Genomic DNA, 17,681 nt, shown 5'->3' on the forward strand with positions numbered 1-17,681 from the left:
TCAGAAGCACACAGAGAAAAAGATGCCACCATCTGATGGAAGCTCCTAGAAACTTCTCATTGTCTGTCCCCACTCCAACCCCCCACGCCTCCAGGGCTGGTGTTCCCATCCACCTCCTTCTGACTTCTTCCTTTCCAGAAACCTGGTCCCAGGGGAGGTTTCCAGATTCACTCTGCAAGTGCAGGGTCTGGAATCCGAGGGCAGTGGTGAGGACGAGGTGAGCAAAGACAGCCATAAAAACCTTCATCATCTCTCTGGTTGTGGATCCCTGGGATCACAGCTCCCAGGTCCCTGTGTGCCCAGCTCTGATCCTGTCCATATTAAAAGTAGAAGGTATGGAAATCACAGGATGGAACAACCTAGAATGATCAGGAAAAAACCTTGGGGGTGGTCACTGTTGACATGCAATTTTTACCCCCAAAAAAGGAAGTAAAGAACACAGGCTCACTAGTACTTTTACAGTGATCACACACTGGCGTTCATTTGGGGGCCATCCCAGAAAGGGCATGAGAGTTAATCCAACTGTGAAGTTAGGGGGAACAGCACACCCACAAGTCCACCCTCACTCTGACACCATCTGTAAGTTTGGAGTCCCCAAGATCACGGTGAGTTTCAGTAATTCACTAGAAAGACTCACAGAACTCACTGAAACCTGTTATACTCACAGTTATGGTTTATTACAGTGAAAGGATACAGATAAATCAGTCAAGGGAAGAGAACCATGGGGCAGTGTCCAGGAGAGCTCCAAATGTGAAATTTCCAGCTGTCCTGTTTCCTTGGAGCCGTGGACTGTGCTAACTTCTCCCAGCAATGATGTGTGACAACACGCATGGAGTTTTGCCAACCAGGACATTCACCTGAGCCTCAGTGTCTGGAATCTTTGTTGAAGCTCCAACCAGGACATTCACCTGAGCCTCAGTGTCTGGAATCTTCTTTGTTGAAGCTCCAACCAGGACATTCACCTGAGCCTCAGTGTCTGGAATCTTTGTTGAAGCTTGGGTACATAAACCTGATTGGTGTCCACATGGCTGACCTCAGTCTCCAGCCCCTCCAGAAGTCAACTGATATTGGCTGACCCAAAGTCCCCACTCTAGGTCATATTGTTACTATCTAGCTGGCCCAAGGCCTCCAGGTAAACAAAGATACTCTAACCTGGTGGGACATTCCAGGGCCTTAGAGGTGACCTCCTGGGAGCCAAGGGCAAAGGCCAGACCTCTTTTTGGGTAAAGTTAAATTCCTTACTACACAGAGGGTGATGGGCCCAAGAACAACTCCACCAGGGGATTTGTTAGCCCTGCCCTCCATGGACATCTTTCCTCAGGACTGAATCTGGGGCAGAGGGACTGAGGATGGTCGCCCTGACTCTGTGCTCAGCACACTTGAGCCTGGGCCCTGAGCCTTGACCAGGCAAGAATTGCCTCCAGGAGACTTCCAGAATGGGGGCTCCATGAGGGCTGGGATTTCTTATTTAACTTCTTATTAAAGAGCAGCACATATTCAGAAAAGTCCACAGATCATGGCATACAACTCAATGAATTTTTAAAAGGTTATGCCATGTTGGGCCGGCCCTGCGGCGCACTCGGGAGAGTGCGGCGCTGGGAGCGCAGCGATGCTCCCGCCACAGGTTCGGATCCTATATAGGAATGGCTGGTGTGCTCACTGGCTGAGCGTGGTGCGACACCGCACCAAGGGTTGTGATCCCCTTACCGGTCATGAAAAAGACAAATAAATAAATAATAAATAATAAAAATAAAAGGTTAAGCCACGAGCAAGCGTGCGAGTGTGGTGGCGCTCCCGCCGAGGGTTCGGATCCCACATACAGACCGGTTCCCGCTCACTGGCTGAGCGCGGCATGGGAGCAACACCGAGGGCTGCGATCCCGTTGCCGGTCCCAGTCCGGTACGGGGGCAACACTGAGGGTTGCGATCCGTTGCCGGACACGGAAAAAGACAAAAAAAAAAAAAAAAAAAAAGAGGAAAGTGAATGGAATGACTGTTCAGATGTAATCATTTTAAGTGGGAGGTCAATAACTATATCTATGGTTTACAGCTATGCTGTCCAGTATAATAGCCACTATGCAATTTAAACTTAAATTCATTAAAAATAAAAATTCAATGTCTCTGTTGCACTTACCACACTTCAAGTGCTCAGTTGCCACATGTGGCTGGTGGCTACTGGATTGGACAGTGCAGACAGAACATTTGTGTCAAAGTGGAACATTCCAATCGACAGTAAGGGCTGAGAGTAAGATACAGAGGATGAGGTATCATAGTATTAAAGTTATGATAACAGGGGCCGGCCTGTGGCTCACTTGGGAGAGTGTGGTGCTAATAACACCGAGGCCACGGGTTCGGATCCCACATAGGGATGGCCGGTTCGCTCCCTGGGGGGGGGTGGTGCTGACAACACCAAGTCAAAGGGTTAAGATCCCCTTAACCGGTCATCTTTTAAAAAAAAAAAAAAAAAAAGTTACGATAACAGTTAAAAAGCAGGGGAGAGGGATGGGAACAGGAAGTTGACAGTAAGTATATGAAGTTGACATTTTTTCCCTGTCTTTTTTTTTTTTTAAAGTTGACATATTTTGAGAGAAACAGAGTAACCACCAAGAGAAATAAAAAAGAACGTATAAAAGCTTTTGCTTTTCAAATGGACAATTGGGGACACAGCTGAATGGGACTGGGTGGGTGCTATGGACTGAATTGTGTCTGCCCCCAGCACACACTCAAGTCCACATATTGAAGCCCTAATCCCTGATGTGGCTGTATGTGGAGATAGAGTCTTTAGGAGGTAAATTAAGGTTAAATGAGGTCATAAGGGTGGGGCCCTAATCCAATAGGATTAGTGTCTTTATCAGAAGAGATGCCAGAGAGTGCTCTCTGTCTCTCCCCTTAACGCATGAATGTAGGAAAAGGCTATGTGAGAAGGCAGCCATCTGCAAGTGAGGAAAAGAGCCCTCACCAGGAACCCAGTCAACCGGCATCTTGATCTTGTTACTTCCAGCCTCTAGAACTATGAGAAAATAAATGTCTGCTGTTTAAGCCACCCAGTTATGGTAGCTGTAGCAGACCAATACCATAGGGAAGGGAACCTTGCTTTTCACTATAAGATTTTCTGCACAATTTGATTTGTAAAACTATGTGCAAGTTTTGTTTTGTCAAAAAAATGTGAGGGTACTTCAAAAAGTTGTGGGAAAATAGAATTAAAAGACAATATGATGGGCTAGCTGGTTAGTTCACTCAGTTACAGCATGGTGCTGATGACACCAAGGTCAAGAGTTCAGATCCCCTTAGCAGCCTGCAGCCAAAAAGAAAAAAAAAAGATAACATGAACCTTTCCAAGAACTTCTTGAAGTACCCCGGTACATATTTTTAAACAACACTGGTCTCCATGCTTGCAATCTTCTCTCCACATACCTGAGAAAGTTCTCCTTTGCCTTCAGTGTGTTTTGCTGAAGTGACAGAGAGTGCCTTGCCAGAGAGTGAACTTCCACTTGACTGACATCATACTGAGTCAGTTGCTGACATCATACTATCGTTCTACTTATGGATGCTTCAAGATCAAGGCCAGGACTACGTAGGGTGAAGCAAAGCAGGCCTTCAGGTGGTAAATACAAAGAGTCACTCACTCTCAGCATCTGCCAAGTGCAAGATCCTCACTCGAGAGTGGCACTTCCTTAAAGTTTGCTCCTTAAGTACATCACTTGCCTCACCCTATATCCTGCCTTGACTGTAGACAACTTTAATCACTGAATGAGTAAGTGAATGAATAAAGGCTCTTCACTTCTGCTGTAGTTGTTGGGAAGACTCACTTTATATGTCAACTTGGCTAGGCCACAGTATGCCAGATACTGGGCCAATCATTATTCCAGATGTTTCTGTGAGGGTGTTCATTAGATGAGTTTAACATTTAAATCAGTAGACTTTGTGTAAAGATTACCTTCCTTACTGGGAGCCTCATCCAATCAGTCGAAAGCCTTAATAGAAAAAGACTGATGGAATCCTGCCAGCAGACTACCTTCAGACCCAAACTGCAACTCTTTCCTGGGTCTCCAGCCTGCCAGCCCACTCTGCCAATTTTGAACTTGGCAGTCTCCACAATGAAGTGCACAAATTCCTTAAAATAAATCTACGGAGTCAGCCCTCTATATCCACAGGTTCTGCATCCATGGATTCAACCCGCACAATAAAAAATAATACATTTAAAAACATAGCATTTAGGGCCGGCCCAGTGGCTCACTCGGGAGAGTGCGGTGCTGATAACACCAAGGCCATGGGTTCGGATCCCATATAGGGATGGCCGGTTCACTCACTGGCTGGGCGTGGTGCTGACAACACCAAGCCAAGGGTTGAGATCCCCTTACCAGTCATCTTTAAAAAAAAAAAAAAAAAAAAAAAACATAGCATTTACATTGTATTAGGTATTATAAATAATTTAAAGATGACAAAGTATACAGAGAATGTGTGTATGTTATATGCAAATACCACGCCATTTTACGTAAGGAACTTGAGCATCCTTGAATTTTGATATCTGCGGGGGTCCTGGAACCAATCCCCAACAGATATTGAGGGACAACTGTGTGTGTGTATCACTGGCTTTTCTCATGAGCTCTGTGGGGGCAGGCCTGGGCCTCTCTGGGTCACCCCTGGATCCCCCTAGATCCCAAATGCTGAGAGTGGCCCAAGCGGGAGCTCAGGAAATGTGGGATACAGTTGCCAGATGAACTGCAGCCAACCAACCACTGAGGAAAGCTTAGGCTGTTTGGAGGCACAAAGTGTTCCAGAGTTATTGTGACTTACCCTGGGGCTGACCCTGAGGGAGAAGGCCCAGGTTTCACCCCCCAGCAAGCTCCCACCTGCCTCCTTGTTGATTCCCTGGGCAGCAGAGAGAGACCATACCCACAGGCCTTTTAAAATAACTGCATCCTTTAATGGCAGTAATACAATTATTGGATTAAGAGACCATAGAAGAAAAAGCAGGTGACATTTCTGGAAGACAGATACGAAATACAAAAAGGGGGGTGGAATAGAGTCATGCGACGATCATTGTAAAAATACAGTACATTATATACATATGTGCACCATCAACTTTCAACTCTGAAATAGTATTTACACTTTTGTTACAATCCTGGTTAGAGAACAATTTTTCTTTAAAAGCTTGGCCTGATGGCAAATGAAAATTTTGGGTGAATTCATAGTCCCATGAGGTTCTTAGGCTGAATATTCCAAGAGGAGGGGTCCAGCTTCTATTTCATCCACAGATTTTAGTTTTAAAAAAGTATTTAATTTTTCATTTACAAAAGAAAATTCTCAAAGGAGGAAAAAATAAAAACCAAAACACTGTCATACTGTGTATTCTGACTTATTTTACAAACACCCTGGGCTGCAGCCCTCTGCTTCAAGGCCAACACTGGTGGCTGAAGACAAATCTCACTAATGATTGTTTTTAAAAAAACAAAACAGACAAAAAGACAAACCAAACCAACCTGATCACAGCGCACTGACCCTCTGGGGCTGCCTGGCCCTGCAGGGTGCCCTGCCTCTCCTGCCCTTGCTTCTGGCCCCAAACTAACAAGTTTTTAATTTCTCTTTTTTGAGTGATGGTGGTGGGGGGGTTAGGAGCTCTGTTCACCTCCCACCCCAGGGAAGTAGGGGGGGAATCTTTTGGCGGGGTGATCAGGTCTCTTCATTATTCACAAGGAAGAGACAGGGAGGCAATTGAGGCAGTGGGACTAGGCCAAAAAGGTTGGAGAGGGAAACACAAGTAAACAGACCCAGAAGTGGAAAGGCTCTGTAGGCCCTGCCCAGTTCCCCTAGGGCCAGCCTCCCCAGGCTATGCCCACACGGTAGGCCTCCTCTGGGGATCTGCGGACCAGGCTGGACTTCAGCCAGGGTAGGAAACCTGGGGGGGAGGAAAAAGCCAGTGCAGACATCTCTGTTCTGTTCTGGCTCAGTCAGATGAGGGGGCAGGACACAGTCTTTCATGCCCCCTGCCCCCAGTAGAGTCCTAGTCCCTCTCCTTAAAGGGTCCAACACACCCTTTCCTCCATCCTGGATGCAGTCTCCCACCCTTTCCTTAGGCCCCTTTTCTAGAAGTGTCCACAAATCTAACACCGTGACACTCCTCTGAACTCATGCATGTTGGCTTGGGAGAAAAAAACCAAACACACCAAAACCTAATGCCCTACAGATAATACGGCTGAAGGATGTGTGAAGCAAGAAGAGAAAGCAGAAACACTTTGCCAAAGAGCCACCCCAGGGCTCCCTCTGTTGAGAGCCTGGAGGAGTGGCTATGCCACGGATCCTTGAGCTATCTCCAGGGGGGTTGGGCTGGCAGTGCAGGCACACTGGGCTGTGGCTTCTCAGGACAGGGCAGATTCCAGCATGGGGGGAGTGGGGGGCAGTAGATTGTGACCCTGACATAACAGGACAGGTTGGGTAATACTGACAGAAAACGCACTCAGAGGGCTGCCTCCTGGAGGCAGCTCTTCAGGGGCCACTGCCTCACGCCAGCCCCGTTCCTCCAGGTCCGTCTCTCACCCTGGAGTCTTCTGCTGCAAGTTGGAAGGTGTCAGTTTCAGGATGAACTCTGGACGGAGGGTGGCAGGGAGGGCCCAAATATGAATCCAGAGACATAGGAGTGGGCAAGGGCCAGGGAGCTCCCAGGGTGCTGTAAAGGGCTCTTTTTCTTCCCTTGATACTTTTTCACTTTTGCTGTCTCCTGAAGTGGCCTTCACAGCCTGTGCACTGAAGAGACAGACGGTGCACCCTGGGGTTCTAGAAAGGCCTGGAGCTGCCTCCACGTGGGCCGTTTCCCTGGTCTGGGTCCCACCTCTCCTTGCTCATTAGCACAGGATGAGTAACATACAGTGCCTTCTCAGACACCTACTGTTCCCTTTGTCCCGGGGGGGGGTGGGAGGTGGTGGCCAGCTTTGACCAGAAGACCCACTGGACCCCCAACCTCCAAGGAGGCCCAGCCCTGTAGAGTTCCAGCTGGGGCTGGGGCCCAGAGGACTCACAACTGTTCACATCACAAGACAGTTTTCTTGGTGGGAGTCCAGGAACCCCTCGCAGCACTGACCAGAACTGAAGATGGTTATATACAATTTATAAGTCTCTAAGAAAGCACTACTTTAAAAAAAAAAAAAAAAAGAAAGAAAAAAAGAAAAAAGAAAAAAGAAAAAAAAAGAACACCCACACCCCTTCTCCTGCCCCCTAAGTTCCCAACCCTGGTTGCTGCCCTTAAATATCACCCTGTGAGGGGTGGTGGGGGGTAGATAGTACTGGCTCTGGCTTAACACTACTGGCAAAAGGGGGAGGCAGTGGGGTCAAAGCCTTTAAAAACATCTTTCAGGGACCCTGCATCCTGCTCGCTCTCTCGGGCCGGGCTGTTGCCTGCAAATGGGCTACTTGAGCCTGTCTTGGGTGCCTGCTTCACAGTCCCAAAGAGGGTGGGCACAGGCAGGTTGTGCACCCCAGGTTGGGGTGGGGTGCCCTCTGGCGGAGGGGTCACTGTGGTGGTGGTGGGGGGGGTTGCGGCAGCCTTGGGCCTGGGCCGGTTGTAACTGTTGTACCTGTCCGTGACTGTGGTCACACCCCCATCTGCACCGGCTTTCCCTGGTTCTGGTTGTTCCAGGGCGGACTTACGGACAAATGGCGGATCCTTGGCTTTGGAGGCCGAGCTCTTGCCGTTGCCCTCGGGGCCCTTGGGCTGGGTGCCCGTGTCTGTAACTGGCTCCATGGCTTTGCCACCCGCGTTGGGAGTCCTTGGGTCGTAGAGACTAATGCCGCTCAGCACGCTGCTCTGGCCACTGCCACTGCCCTGGCCCAGCCCACCAGCTGCCAGCACGCGGGGATCGTAGGGTGCTGTGGCTGGCGGGGAGGACTCTCCACTGGGGCTGGCAGCTGGAGAGGGCACTTCAGTGGGACCAGGCTTGGCTGCCCGTGAGGCAGCTGCAGAGTCTGCTGGTTTCTGCAGCCGTGGGTCAGTGGGGGCCTTCCGCACTCGGGGGTCACTCGGCTTGTCGCTTGGGCCAGGGGCTGCCGGAGAGCTGGTGACATTGACGGTCTTGAGGATGCGAGAGAGGAGTTCAAAGTCGGGCAAGTTGGAGCCGGATGTACTGGGGTCCGTGGAGGTGCCCGGGCGCTGCCGGGCACTAGAGGGCCCTGCAGTCGTGGAGCGGTGCAGCCGGGGATCTAGGGCAGGCATGGACTGCAGGGCGGCGGGCACGGGGGGTACTGCATCCTGCTTGGGTATAGGCAAGGGGATCAGGTCCTCGGGGTTCCAGAGCACAGTGCGGGCAAAGCTCGGTTTGCTCAGGGTCACATCCTTCTTAATGTGGCTGAACTGCTGCAGCTGCGACCGTGGGTCCCGCAGCGGGTGTCCGGGGAGAGGGTCCAGGGGAATATTCACGGCCTTCTCCCTCAGGGCCCGCTCCCCTTCCTCCTCTTCTGCAGGGAGTGGTCCAGACCCCTTGGAGCTACTGGAGCCTGCGGGGCTGGAATGAAGGCTGCCTTCAGGCTTGGAGGTGGGCAGGGAACGGGCCAGCCGAGGGTCAGAGGGCCCTGAGTCCCCTGGGCCTGACCCACCAGAAGCCTCGGCATGGCGGGTAAGTCTCGGGTCCCGGCTGAGGCGGGGATCAGCCAGCCGGCCTCCTGTGGAGTGTCCCTTCTGGAGGCGGGGGTCCCCCAGCCCACTGGCGCTCAGCTCTCCGACTGTAGCCTGGGGTCGGCTGGACGTCTGCTGCCTCAGGGTCTTAAGGATGGAGGTGACACTGCTCCCACCCTCATCCTCATCACTGGAGTACCAGTTTCCGGTGTCACCTGAGAAAGAGCAGAGCAGGGAGGGTTGAGTGGCCAGCACATGCACCATCAGCCCTCTCGGACCTCATGGCAGCCCACAGGGTGAACAGCTCCTCTGCTCTTACCTCTCAGCACCTCAGACTTCCCTCTCTTAAGGAACCCCCTCTGCCCCATACCAGCTAGCCACCACCAAAAAAAAAAAAGTTGGCTGGCCAGCTGGCTCAGTTGGAGTTGGTTAGAACACAACCTTGTAACACCAAGGTCAAGGAAGGGTTCCGGGCCCTGTACTGGCCAGCTGCAGCTCCCCCACCCCCCCATAGAGAAGCTGAGAGGATTCAGGGGGTTCAGGTGCACTGAGCCCAGGGCCAGTGGCTAACATTTATGGAGCTTCCCTCCTGTGCCGGCACTGCTCTAACTGGTTTGTCTTACTTAAGTAACTCACAACCAGGGCTGTCCCATTAACTCAGTTGATTAGAGTGTGGTGCTGGTAACAATGAGATCCAGGGTTAGATCCCTGTACTGGCCAGCAGCCAAACACCCCCCCCCCCCCGATTCAGGGGGTTCAGGTGCACTGAGCCCAGGGCCAGTGGCTAACATTTATGGAGCTTCCCTCCTGTGCCAGCACTGCTCTAACTGGTTTGTCTTACTTAAGTAACTCACAACCAGGGCTGTCCCATTAACTCAGTTGATTAGAGTGTGGTGCTGGTAACAATGAGATCCAGGGTTAGATCCCTGTCCTGGCCAGCAGCCAAACCCCCCCCCCCCCAAAACTCAACCACTTCAGAAGATACTGTTATCATTATGCCCATTTGACAGTTGAGAAAACGGAGGCACAGTGCCATTAAATTGGGGGCAGAGCCAGGACTGAGCTCAGACTCCCAGCCCAGCACTCTGCCATCTCCTCCTCACCCTACAGCCTGCTCCAACCCCAACGTGGTATGCCCAGCTCTGGAGGTCTCGGCAGCAGCCACCACTCACTCAACTTCCACTGGGCTTGAGGCACACAGACACTTGCCCCCAGGACCCTCACAATGTTACTGTGTCCCAGATGAGGAAATGTGTGCTTACCAACCAGCTGATAAGAGGCGGAAACTGGCCCAAGCAGAATCTTCCAGGCAAGTGAAACCTGAGCCCCCAAGGGAAGGGCCACCTACTGTGCCCCTCTTCCTGCTGTCCCCACTGGCTCTAGGGTTCCTGTCATGGCCACCCATGGCCTCTGGCTTCAGGATCTAGACACCAATTGTTGACCATTTCACCCTGGGGTGGATGAAACCAGGTTGACCATGTGGTACCTGTGATTTGGTGGCTGTCTCTATGATTATTACTGGTTTATTTCAATGAGTATCCCTTGTCTGTTGGCTCTTGTCTCAAGAGTGTGGTCTCGGGAAAAGGGGGCTGTGAGCGTCCCCCTAAAGCCTTTGGCAGGGTGTAGGCAGTCAATCCTGTTGGCTGCCATCTGTTCCAGGCACCAGCCCTCTGCCCTCCTAGATGAGATCAGGGTCTCTCCCAAACCCCAAGTCCTAGAGGACAGCCCTAACTTCCAGTTTTCTCAGGGACATGCAGCAGCCCCAGCCTGGCTTCATGGCCTGGACAGGAGTCTCCCTGGCCATAGGCTCCTTGCCGACAGGAAAGCCGACCTGGGCGCTTCCCACCTCTCCCCTGCACAGCAGCCCGGGGAGGACACGTGCCTTCCTCGTTCTCCCGGTCCTGCTTGCTGCTCTCAGCCAGCCTCCTCGCTCTCTCCTCCTCCTCCTGCTGCTTCTGCTGGATCCTCAGGTACAGGGCCCGCTGGGCCGAGGGCAGGAAGTCAGGGACACCGGCGCCCAGCTTCGGCCGGCCTGGGGGCCCTCCCTCAGAGAAGCTGTCGGGCTCCAGAGGGTGCTCAGGGAAGAGGTGCTCCCCAGGCTCCCCTGGCAGCTCTTCGTAGTGCCCGTAGTCCTCTGTGGCAGGGAAGAACCGAGGGTTCATGTCGGGAAGAGCCTCGAGGTGCCAACTCCAGCCCCCCTTGCCCTTAACTGGAAAGGCCAACCCCGCGATGGTGAGGACACATGGCCTTTCCCACCCTCCCCAGGTAACGGAAAGCCCAAGAACGGAGACTGGAGCAGCCCACCGGGAAGTTCCCAACTATGATGCAGCTGTGAAGAATGAGGTTCACATAGAGGTTTTAGTGACATGGGCAAATGCTTATGAGGTGAAAACAGGACGGAACATTGTATGTGTGTCTATGAAACAATGAAAAAGCTTTGAAAAGAAAAACAGAAAACAATCCCTCTGGGAATGAGATTCTGGAGAGACTGGCTGATCTTTCACTTTTTTACTCCACATGCTTCTGATTTGTTTTAATCATTTGAGATGGGCATTAGTCTCAGTTTCTCTGTAATCATCAACAAAGAAAAACACTGTATCTCACCAGTGAGTTCATAGTATGATCTCAACAATGTCAAAAAATAAAAACCAGGAAAAGAAGAGAATGAAATACACCAAAATGCTGCTTTGGCCGCAAGTCAACCCAGAGGCTGTGGGAGACTCTTCCTCCTCACAGGCTCCTGAATTCCACAAATTCTGATAGGCATGCTGCTGCACTAAAGGCGGGGGTGGGGTGGGGGTGGGGTTCTCCCCCGCAGCATCAGAGTCCACCTTCGCTCCTGAGGGGCAGTGCCCAGAACTAGCCACCTCCCTCCACAAACTCCTCTGATGTTGGAGCCTCACAGGCTGATGTGAGGAGGAAGACCCAGCATGCACGTGACAAGGGCAGGCTCAGTATCATTGTGCATGTGAGTGAGACTGATGTGAGTGTGGGAGAGAGTGAGTCACCAGGCAAGACACCGTCTAGAGTCAGTGCTGTCATGCAGGACATTCTGCAATGATGGAAATGTTCTGTATCTGCACCGTGCAACAAGGCTGTCACTGTCCCCCTGGGGCTCCTGGGCATGTGAAAATGTGGCAAGTCCTACCAACAAAGTGAGTCTGTAATCCACTTTCAATTTATATGATTACAAATTATTAAATTTGTAAATGTTTCATATGCAAAAGTATAAAAAGCAAAAAGTGAAAGGCTGCCTTCCACTAGCACTCGAACTTGGTCATGTGAGCCTGATGGGCGAGCCTGCTCCATGCCACACCCCAGCTCACAGCTGAAAAAACTCACAGTGAATGAGACAAGGCTCCCCCTTCACAGAATGTACATCCTGAATACACTAAAAACACTAACTTTTATAAATCCACTTCTAAAAGATGGACTTTATGGTATGAGAATTACATCTCAATCCTTAAACAAAGTGACGAACTTGAGAGACACCTACTGTTAACAGCTTGCCTGACTTCTGGTTGCCCTCCTCCCCCTGCCCCAGAACTTTTTCCATGCACGTTTTACATAAATTTATTATGGGGGGGTGAGATAGGAACCCCAGCACACTCGCTCTCAGTAGCCTGCTTCTCTCACTCAAGAATACAACACTCATCTTTCTAAAGCCACAACACCTGCTCTTACAGCTCCAAACACCATGAAGACACCAAAGACTCGCCAGTGTCTCCCCGACACCCTCCAACTAACCCCACAAAATTTCTGTATGGTTGTCAAATGGGCATCTCACGCTTAACATGGCCAAAGCAGAAGCACTGCTGCCCAACCAGGTATGGTGTGAGCACCCACCAGCTGACTCTGCCCCACGTCCAGCACCCCCCTCGTTGGAGCTGCTCCTGCCAACCTTGCAAAGCAAATAGGTGGGGTCATGTTGGCCCCATAGCGCCGTGTCCAAACCATGATGTCTAACTCTGCTACTCCCAGCCACTACCCTGTTCACCTCTGTCCAGGACAACTCCACAGCAGCCCAGAAGCTTCCCCAATTCCACTCTCGCCCCTACCATCCATCGCCCCATCACACTTCACAGTAACAATAAGGCCCCCCTTGCTACCAACAGTTTCATGCACTGGGACTTCTCTCCCTCATTGTTCCTTCCCAAGCTACATGGGCCACCTTTGCTTTGCTCAGACAAGCTGGCTGGCTGGGGCCTTGGCACCTGTTGTGCTTCCTACGCAGCCCCCATCCATGGCTGCTTCCCTCCACTCACATCTTGAGTTGCGTTTCACTTTTCAGAGCGGCTTTTGCTGACTGTCCCGGCAGAGGCACGGAACTTCACACTGTCCCTCCCATCACCCCATCTACTCTTCTTCTAACAATGGCCAATGCAGAAATGAGCTGATTCACTTCTTTTCAAGTTTACTCTCTGCTTCCCTCCACCAAAACGCAGCTAAGGCACTGGCTTAGCTCTCTGTGGCAGGTTCACTGGCTGTGATCCCAGGGCCAGGGAGCAAATCTCCTCCTGCATTCTGAAGGCTGCACACTTTATCTCCTGCAGGGGCATCATCAATCCCCTCTGAATGTTGGACATATAGGTTGTTACTAATACAAAAGAAGGAAGGAAAACGGCCAGTCATGGGGACAGAACAAGCACAGTCACAGGGTTGACAATAGCAGCTCCAAGCCAAGAACTGTCTAGAAGGCAGCTTTGGCAAGGGCACTGGACTTATTCCTGACAGGGGCCTTAGCCTTTTAGCCCCACGCCAGTCCACACTTGTTCCTCTAACTCCCCATGCTCCCGATTCCAGGCACACTGAGAAAAATTTCCTAAAAATTAAATAAACTATACCATTAATAAACATAACACTCCTTTCTGCCTCAATAAAATAATGAATCCTATGTCACCGAAAATTAAATGGGACAGAGATGGGAGCTGGATTCATGATTCCAAAGAGACTTCTACCAAGAAAGAAAAGTCTTATCTTCCTGAGTCCATTCCACTGTGCAAACCCTGCAGCCCCATGCAGCCCTCCATACCTGCATCACCAAGGAGTCCGGGCTCCATTTCCATGCCTTCTTGCTGCTGGTAGAAGTTTTCATAGAAGTTCTGGGCTGGTGGGATGGGGGGCATCATTCCAGAATGTGGGGAGTCTCCAGGACCATACGGCATCATTGGAGGGCCACCAGGTCCCATGGGTGGGCCAGGGTTCATGCCAGGGCCCATTGGCATATCAGGGTGCATATCCGGGTGCATGTCGGGGTGCATGTCCGGGTGCATGTCAGGATGCATGTCGGGATGCATTGGACCCCCCATTGGCCCTGGAGGTCCCATGTTGGGCCCAGGGCCCATTGGCCCTGGAGGCCCACCGGGTCCAGGAAACCTAGAGGAGGAAAAAATGGTGCCTGTGAAACAAGCTTCGGGGGAAGGGCAGTGGCTACAACCCAGGACCATGGAGGGCAACACAGGCCAAACAAGCTTGCCAAGCAAGAGAAGGACTATGGAGCTCAAGGTCACGGGCCCTAGACCACGACTCTGACCATTTCAGACAGAGGCAGGCCCCTGCCCCCACCAGGCTCACATTGTCAGGAGGAGCTTGGCCAAGCCCAAGCCCAGGACAGCCCTTACTGGCCTGGCTCAGAGGCCCAGGGCACTCACCTCACACCCAGCTTCTCAGCCAGCTGTCCTGTGGGCCGCACCACAATCTCAAACAAGGAAGGGATCTTCTTGTTGTACATGTCCTGCTGCTGCTGTAGCTGCTGTGGGGACAGCGGCTCGTGAACTGGCATGGGCATCTGAGGGGGCCCTGGAGGAGGAGGTGGAGGAGGGGGTGGCGGTGGGGGGCCACCCTGCATGGGCCTGCCGTTCGGAGAGGTGGGGGCAGGGGGACCAGGAGGACGAGGCGGGGTGGGCAGGAGGCCCACTCCAGGAGGTGGTTTGGGCAGGGGGTTGATGCCCTGCTTTTTCAGTTCTTCAACTTCCTTCTCGTCTTCAGCGCCTGCTTCTGCATCATCAGCCAACATCTGTAGGAGAGAGAGAGAGTAGAAAAGAGTAATCGTGCGAAGGCTCAGATAGGAGCCAGGCTAAAAGGGACCTGTCCATCACTGAGAGTGGAATTTTATGAGGAAGAATCTAAAACACGAAGACCCTGAGGCCCTTACAGTCTAAGGCCAAGGACAACAATTCCTCTTTGGAGTAAAAATTATCTCTGGTAATAGTTGGCAGGGGGGAGCCACTCCTGTTCTGTGTCAAAATATATATATATATATAACATAAAGTATACTATCTTAACCATTTTAAAGTGCGTAATTCAGCACATTAGCAATATTGTGCAATCACCACCTCTAGTTCTAGCATGTTTTCATCAATCCCCACTCCCTCAAGCCCTGGGCAACCACCAATCTGCTTTCTGTCTCTATGGATTTGTCTATTCCAAACATATCATATGCATGGAATCACATTTTAGGTGGCCTTTTGTGACTGGCTTCTTTCACTTAGCAAGGTTGTAACATCTAATAATATTTCATTCCTTTTTGTAACTGAATAATATTCCACTGTCCTTGGATTTTAAGGGTCTTTTGTTTTACCTCCAATAAAACTCAACTCCTGACTGTGACCCTCAGGGCCTGAGAGCAGTGCTGAGTGTGTACAGAGGACTAAGCAGCTCCCTGGTGGCTTCATATCCTTCCACAATCCTGACTCTGCGACCCTAACCACCCAGCCTCATTTCAGCTTTATGCATGGCCATGTTCTCCCTGCAGGGCCCCAGCCTGGACCAGACTTCTCCCCAGACTCTTATTTTTCCCTCTATTCCTGTGTGGCTCCTTGTTACCCAATTGATAGGGTCTCTTATTAAATTTCAGCTCACAGTGACTGTCCCAGTCTCCTGGATTCATTACTGGAGCATCATTAGTTCCTTTCTAAGCACTGCCTTCAACTTGTAAGGTTATGTATTCAGTTGTTCTCTCGTCTATTCCTGTCAACTCCATGACAACTGTTTCCTTCCCTGTTGCATCCCCAGGACCTGGCACAGCACCTGATATAGGTAGATGTCCAATGAATTACTGAAAAATTTCAAAGCCTGGACTGGACCAACATGTCTCACCAATTAGGATCTTATGCAGAAAAGAGTTAACACAGCAGGCCTGACTGATCTCAGAAGGCTTGCTTGCAAGGCTGGCCCTTGGTTGCATCTGGGAACCTGGATTTCGGGAGGGTTCCCAGCATTCTCTAACAAGAGGGACTCACTGTGCCTAAACTGTGTGCAAACAATGCAGTTTATGCTGAACACCTGCTTTCCATCAGTACTGGAAAACAGTGCTGGGGGTCTGGAATTTTGGTATATGCCAGGCAGAGGTGCCTATGTGACCAGCTCCTACTGAAAATCCTGAGCACTGACTGAGTCTCCAATGAGCCTCTCTGGTAGACAGCATTTCACTAATGTTGTCACAACTTGAGGAGTCAAGTGCATCCCGTGTGGTTCCACCAGGAGAGGACTCTGAAAGTCCGAACCTGGTTTCCTCCAGACTTCACCCCATGCGCCTTTCCCCTTTCCTGATTTTGCTTTGTGTCCTTCACTGTAGTAAAATCTCAGCTGTGAGGCCCTCTAGCAAATTGCTGAACCTGGGCTCAGGGACGTCGTGGAGACCCTGGCACAGATCCCTTGGTGAATCCTAACATTGGGTGAGGATAAACTCCTCCTCCTCTGCCAGGGACAGCAAGTGTGGCAATTCACAGCTTTCCTCTCTCCTTACCATCAGCAGCAATATCTGGACATTCTGAGAAAAATGTCACTTCATGGAGGGGAGATGGAAAACTGGTAGGTGAAACCATCAGTCCCTTAGAGCCCTGCTACTAGTCCAGGTGTGGTATGCATATGGACCAGTGGCGCAGAGGGACCCACTGAGGGGGAAATCCACACTCTGAGCCCGTTACAGTGTGGAAAACAGTGCCAGAGATGTGTCACGCTGAAGACAGCCCAGAGCCTCATGCCGTCTCTCGGCACTGCTGTCAGGACGGGCCCAGGCTGCTCTGTGCCCATCATAGCCCAAAAGCCCTTTCAGTTCCCCAACCCTGTGTGCAGCCGTGGCCTGCACTGTGCCTGCTGCCCGGCATCTCCCTCACCTTTCACTCCTACCACCAGGCATCCAGGTGCCAGTGCAGTGTCACTACCTCACAGGGCCTCCCTGGAATGCCTGCCTAGCCAGCAGAGCCCTGCTAGAGACCCTCCGGGCTCCCACACTGTTTCTTTACTGCCTGATCCCCATGCATCTTCAGTATCTACCAAAGGATTCACTCCTGTCTCCTCGCCTCTGCATTCCCCTGCCTAGCACAGACTAGGTGCTAATACACACTTAATGAATAAATAAGGAAAACAAACCAAAGCATCTCCCTCTGTATTTCTTGGACTCTAGACACCAACTCATTTGCATCAGGACAGCGGCAGCTGAGTCCAGCCCAGAGGGAAAAGGAGGTAAGGTCTTGCCTGGCTGAATGTGCTGCACCCACCACATGGTGCTCCTCTCTGGTGGGTCCCCCCTACATACCACCTCCCTCAGCCCCACCCACCCCATAGTTCTGGACTGGGGGCTCCCATGCTCATCTCTCTGGCCAGACCTGAAGATGCCATCTCCATCTGGTCGAGCCTCATTCCAAATGACTGCTCCTTCTCAACAGTCTATGAGCTTGGCTCCATGAAAAACATCCTGCATCCTCCCAGCCCAAACCAGGATCTGGGGTGTTGTTCCCTTTTCTTATCCTCATACCCAAACATTGGTCCGGAGCTGCTACCTGGCCCTCCTGAAGTGGCTCACCTGCCCTCCCCACCCCCACCATCCTCTCTAGTCCCCTACACCATCCTCTGCACACCATGAGAGCAACCTTCATGGTCACAAAGACAGCCGTGTGCCTGCACTGCTAAATCCTTTCAATACAGCCTTGAGGCATTGAAAGGTGAAACTTAACAAGGTTTTACCTCATTAAACAGGAACAAATTTGACCATAGCCTCCTCTCCACCCTCCCCTCCCACCACACCCCTCCATGGTCTGGCCCCTGGATGTGCGATGTGCCACGTCCCCGTCCCA

At 51.4% G+C, this 17,681-nt stretch overlaps 1 protein-coding gene across 1 annotated transcript in view; it reads right to left on the bottom strand.

Annotated features, from left to right (window-relative positions):
• Positions 1-7,296: 7,296 nt before the first annotated feature.
• Positions 7,297-17,681, bottom strand: part of ZC3H4 (zinc finger CCCH-type containing 4) — a 44,789-nt gene continuing 34,404 nt past the window's right edge. The window contains exons 11-14 of the mRNA XM_008583774.1: positions 14,256-14,620; positions 13,637-13,980; positions 10,487-10,738; positions 7,297-8,819 (exon numbers count right to left, since the gene is read on the bottom strand). Of these exons, the coding sequence (XP_008581996.1) occupies positions 7,297-8,819; positions 10,487-10,738; positions 13,637-13,980; positions 14,256-14,620 (2,484 nt within the window). The remainder of the gene's footprint in view (positions 8,820-10,486; positions 10,739-13,636; positions 13,981-14,255; positions 14,621-17,681) is intronic.

This window comes from Galeopterus variegatus, unplaced genomic scaffold, assembly GCF_000696425.1.
Source record: "Galeopterus variegatus unplaced genomic scaffold, G_variegatus-3.0.2 Scaffold3034, whole genome shotgun sequence".
Classification (NCBI taxonomy): Eukaryota; Metazoa; Chordata; class Mammalia; order Dermoptera; family Cynocephalidae; genus Galeopterus; species Galeopterus variegatus.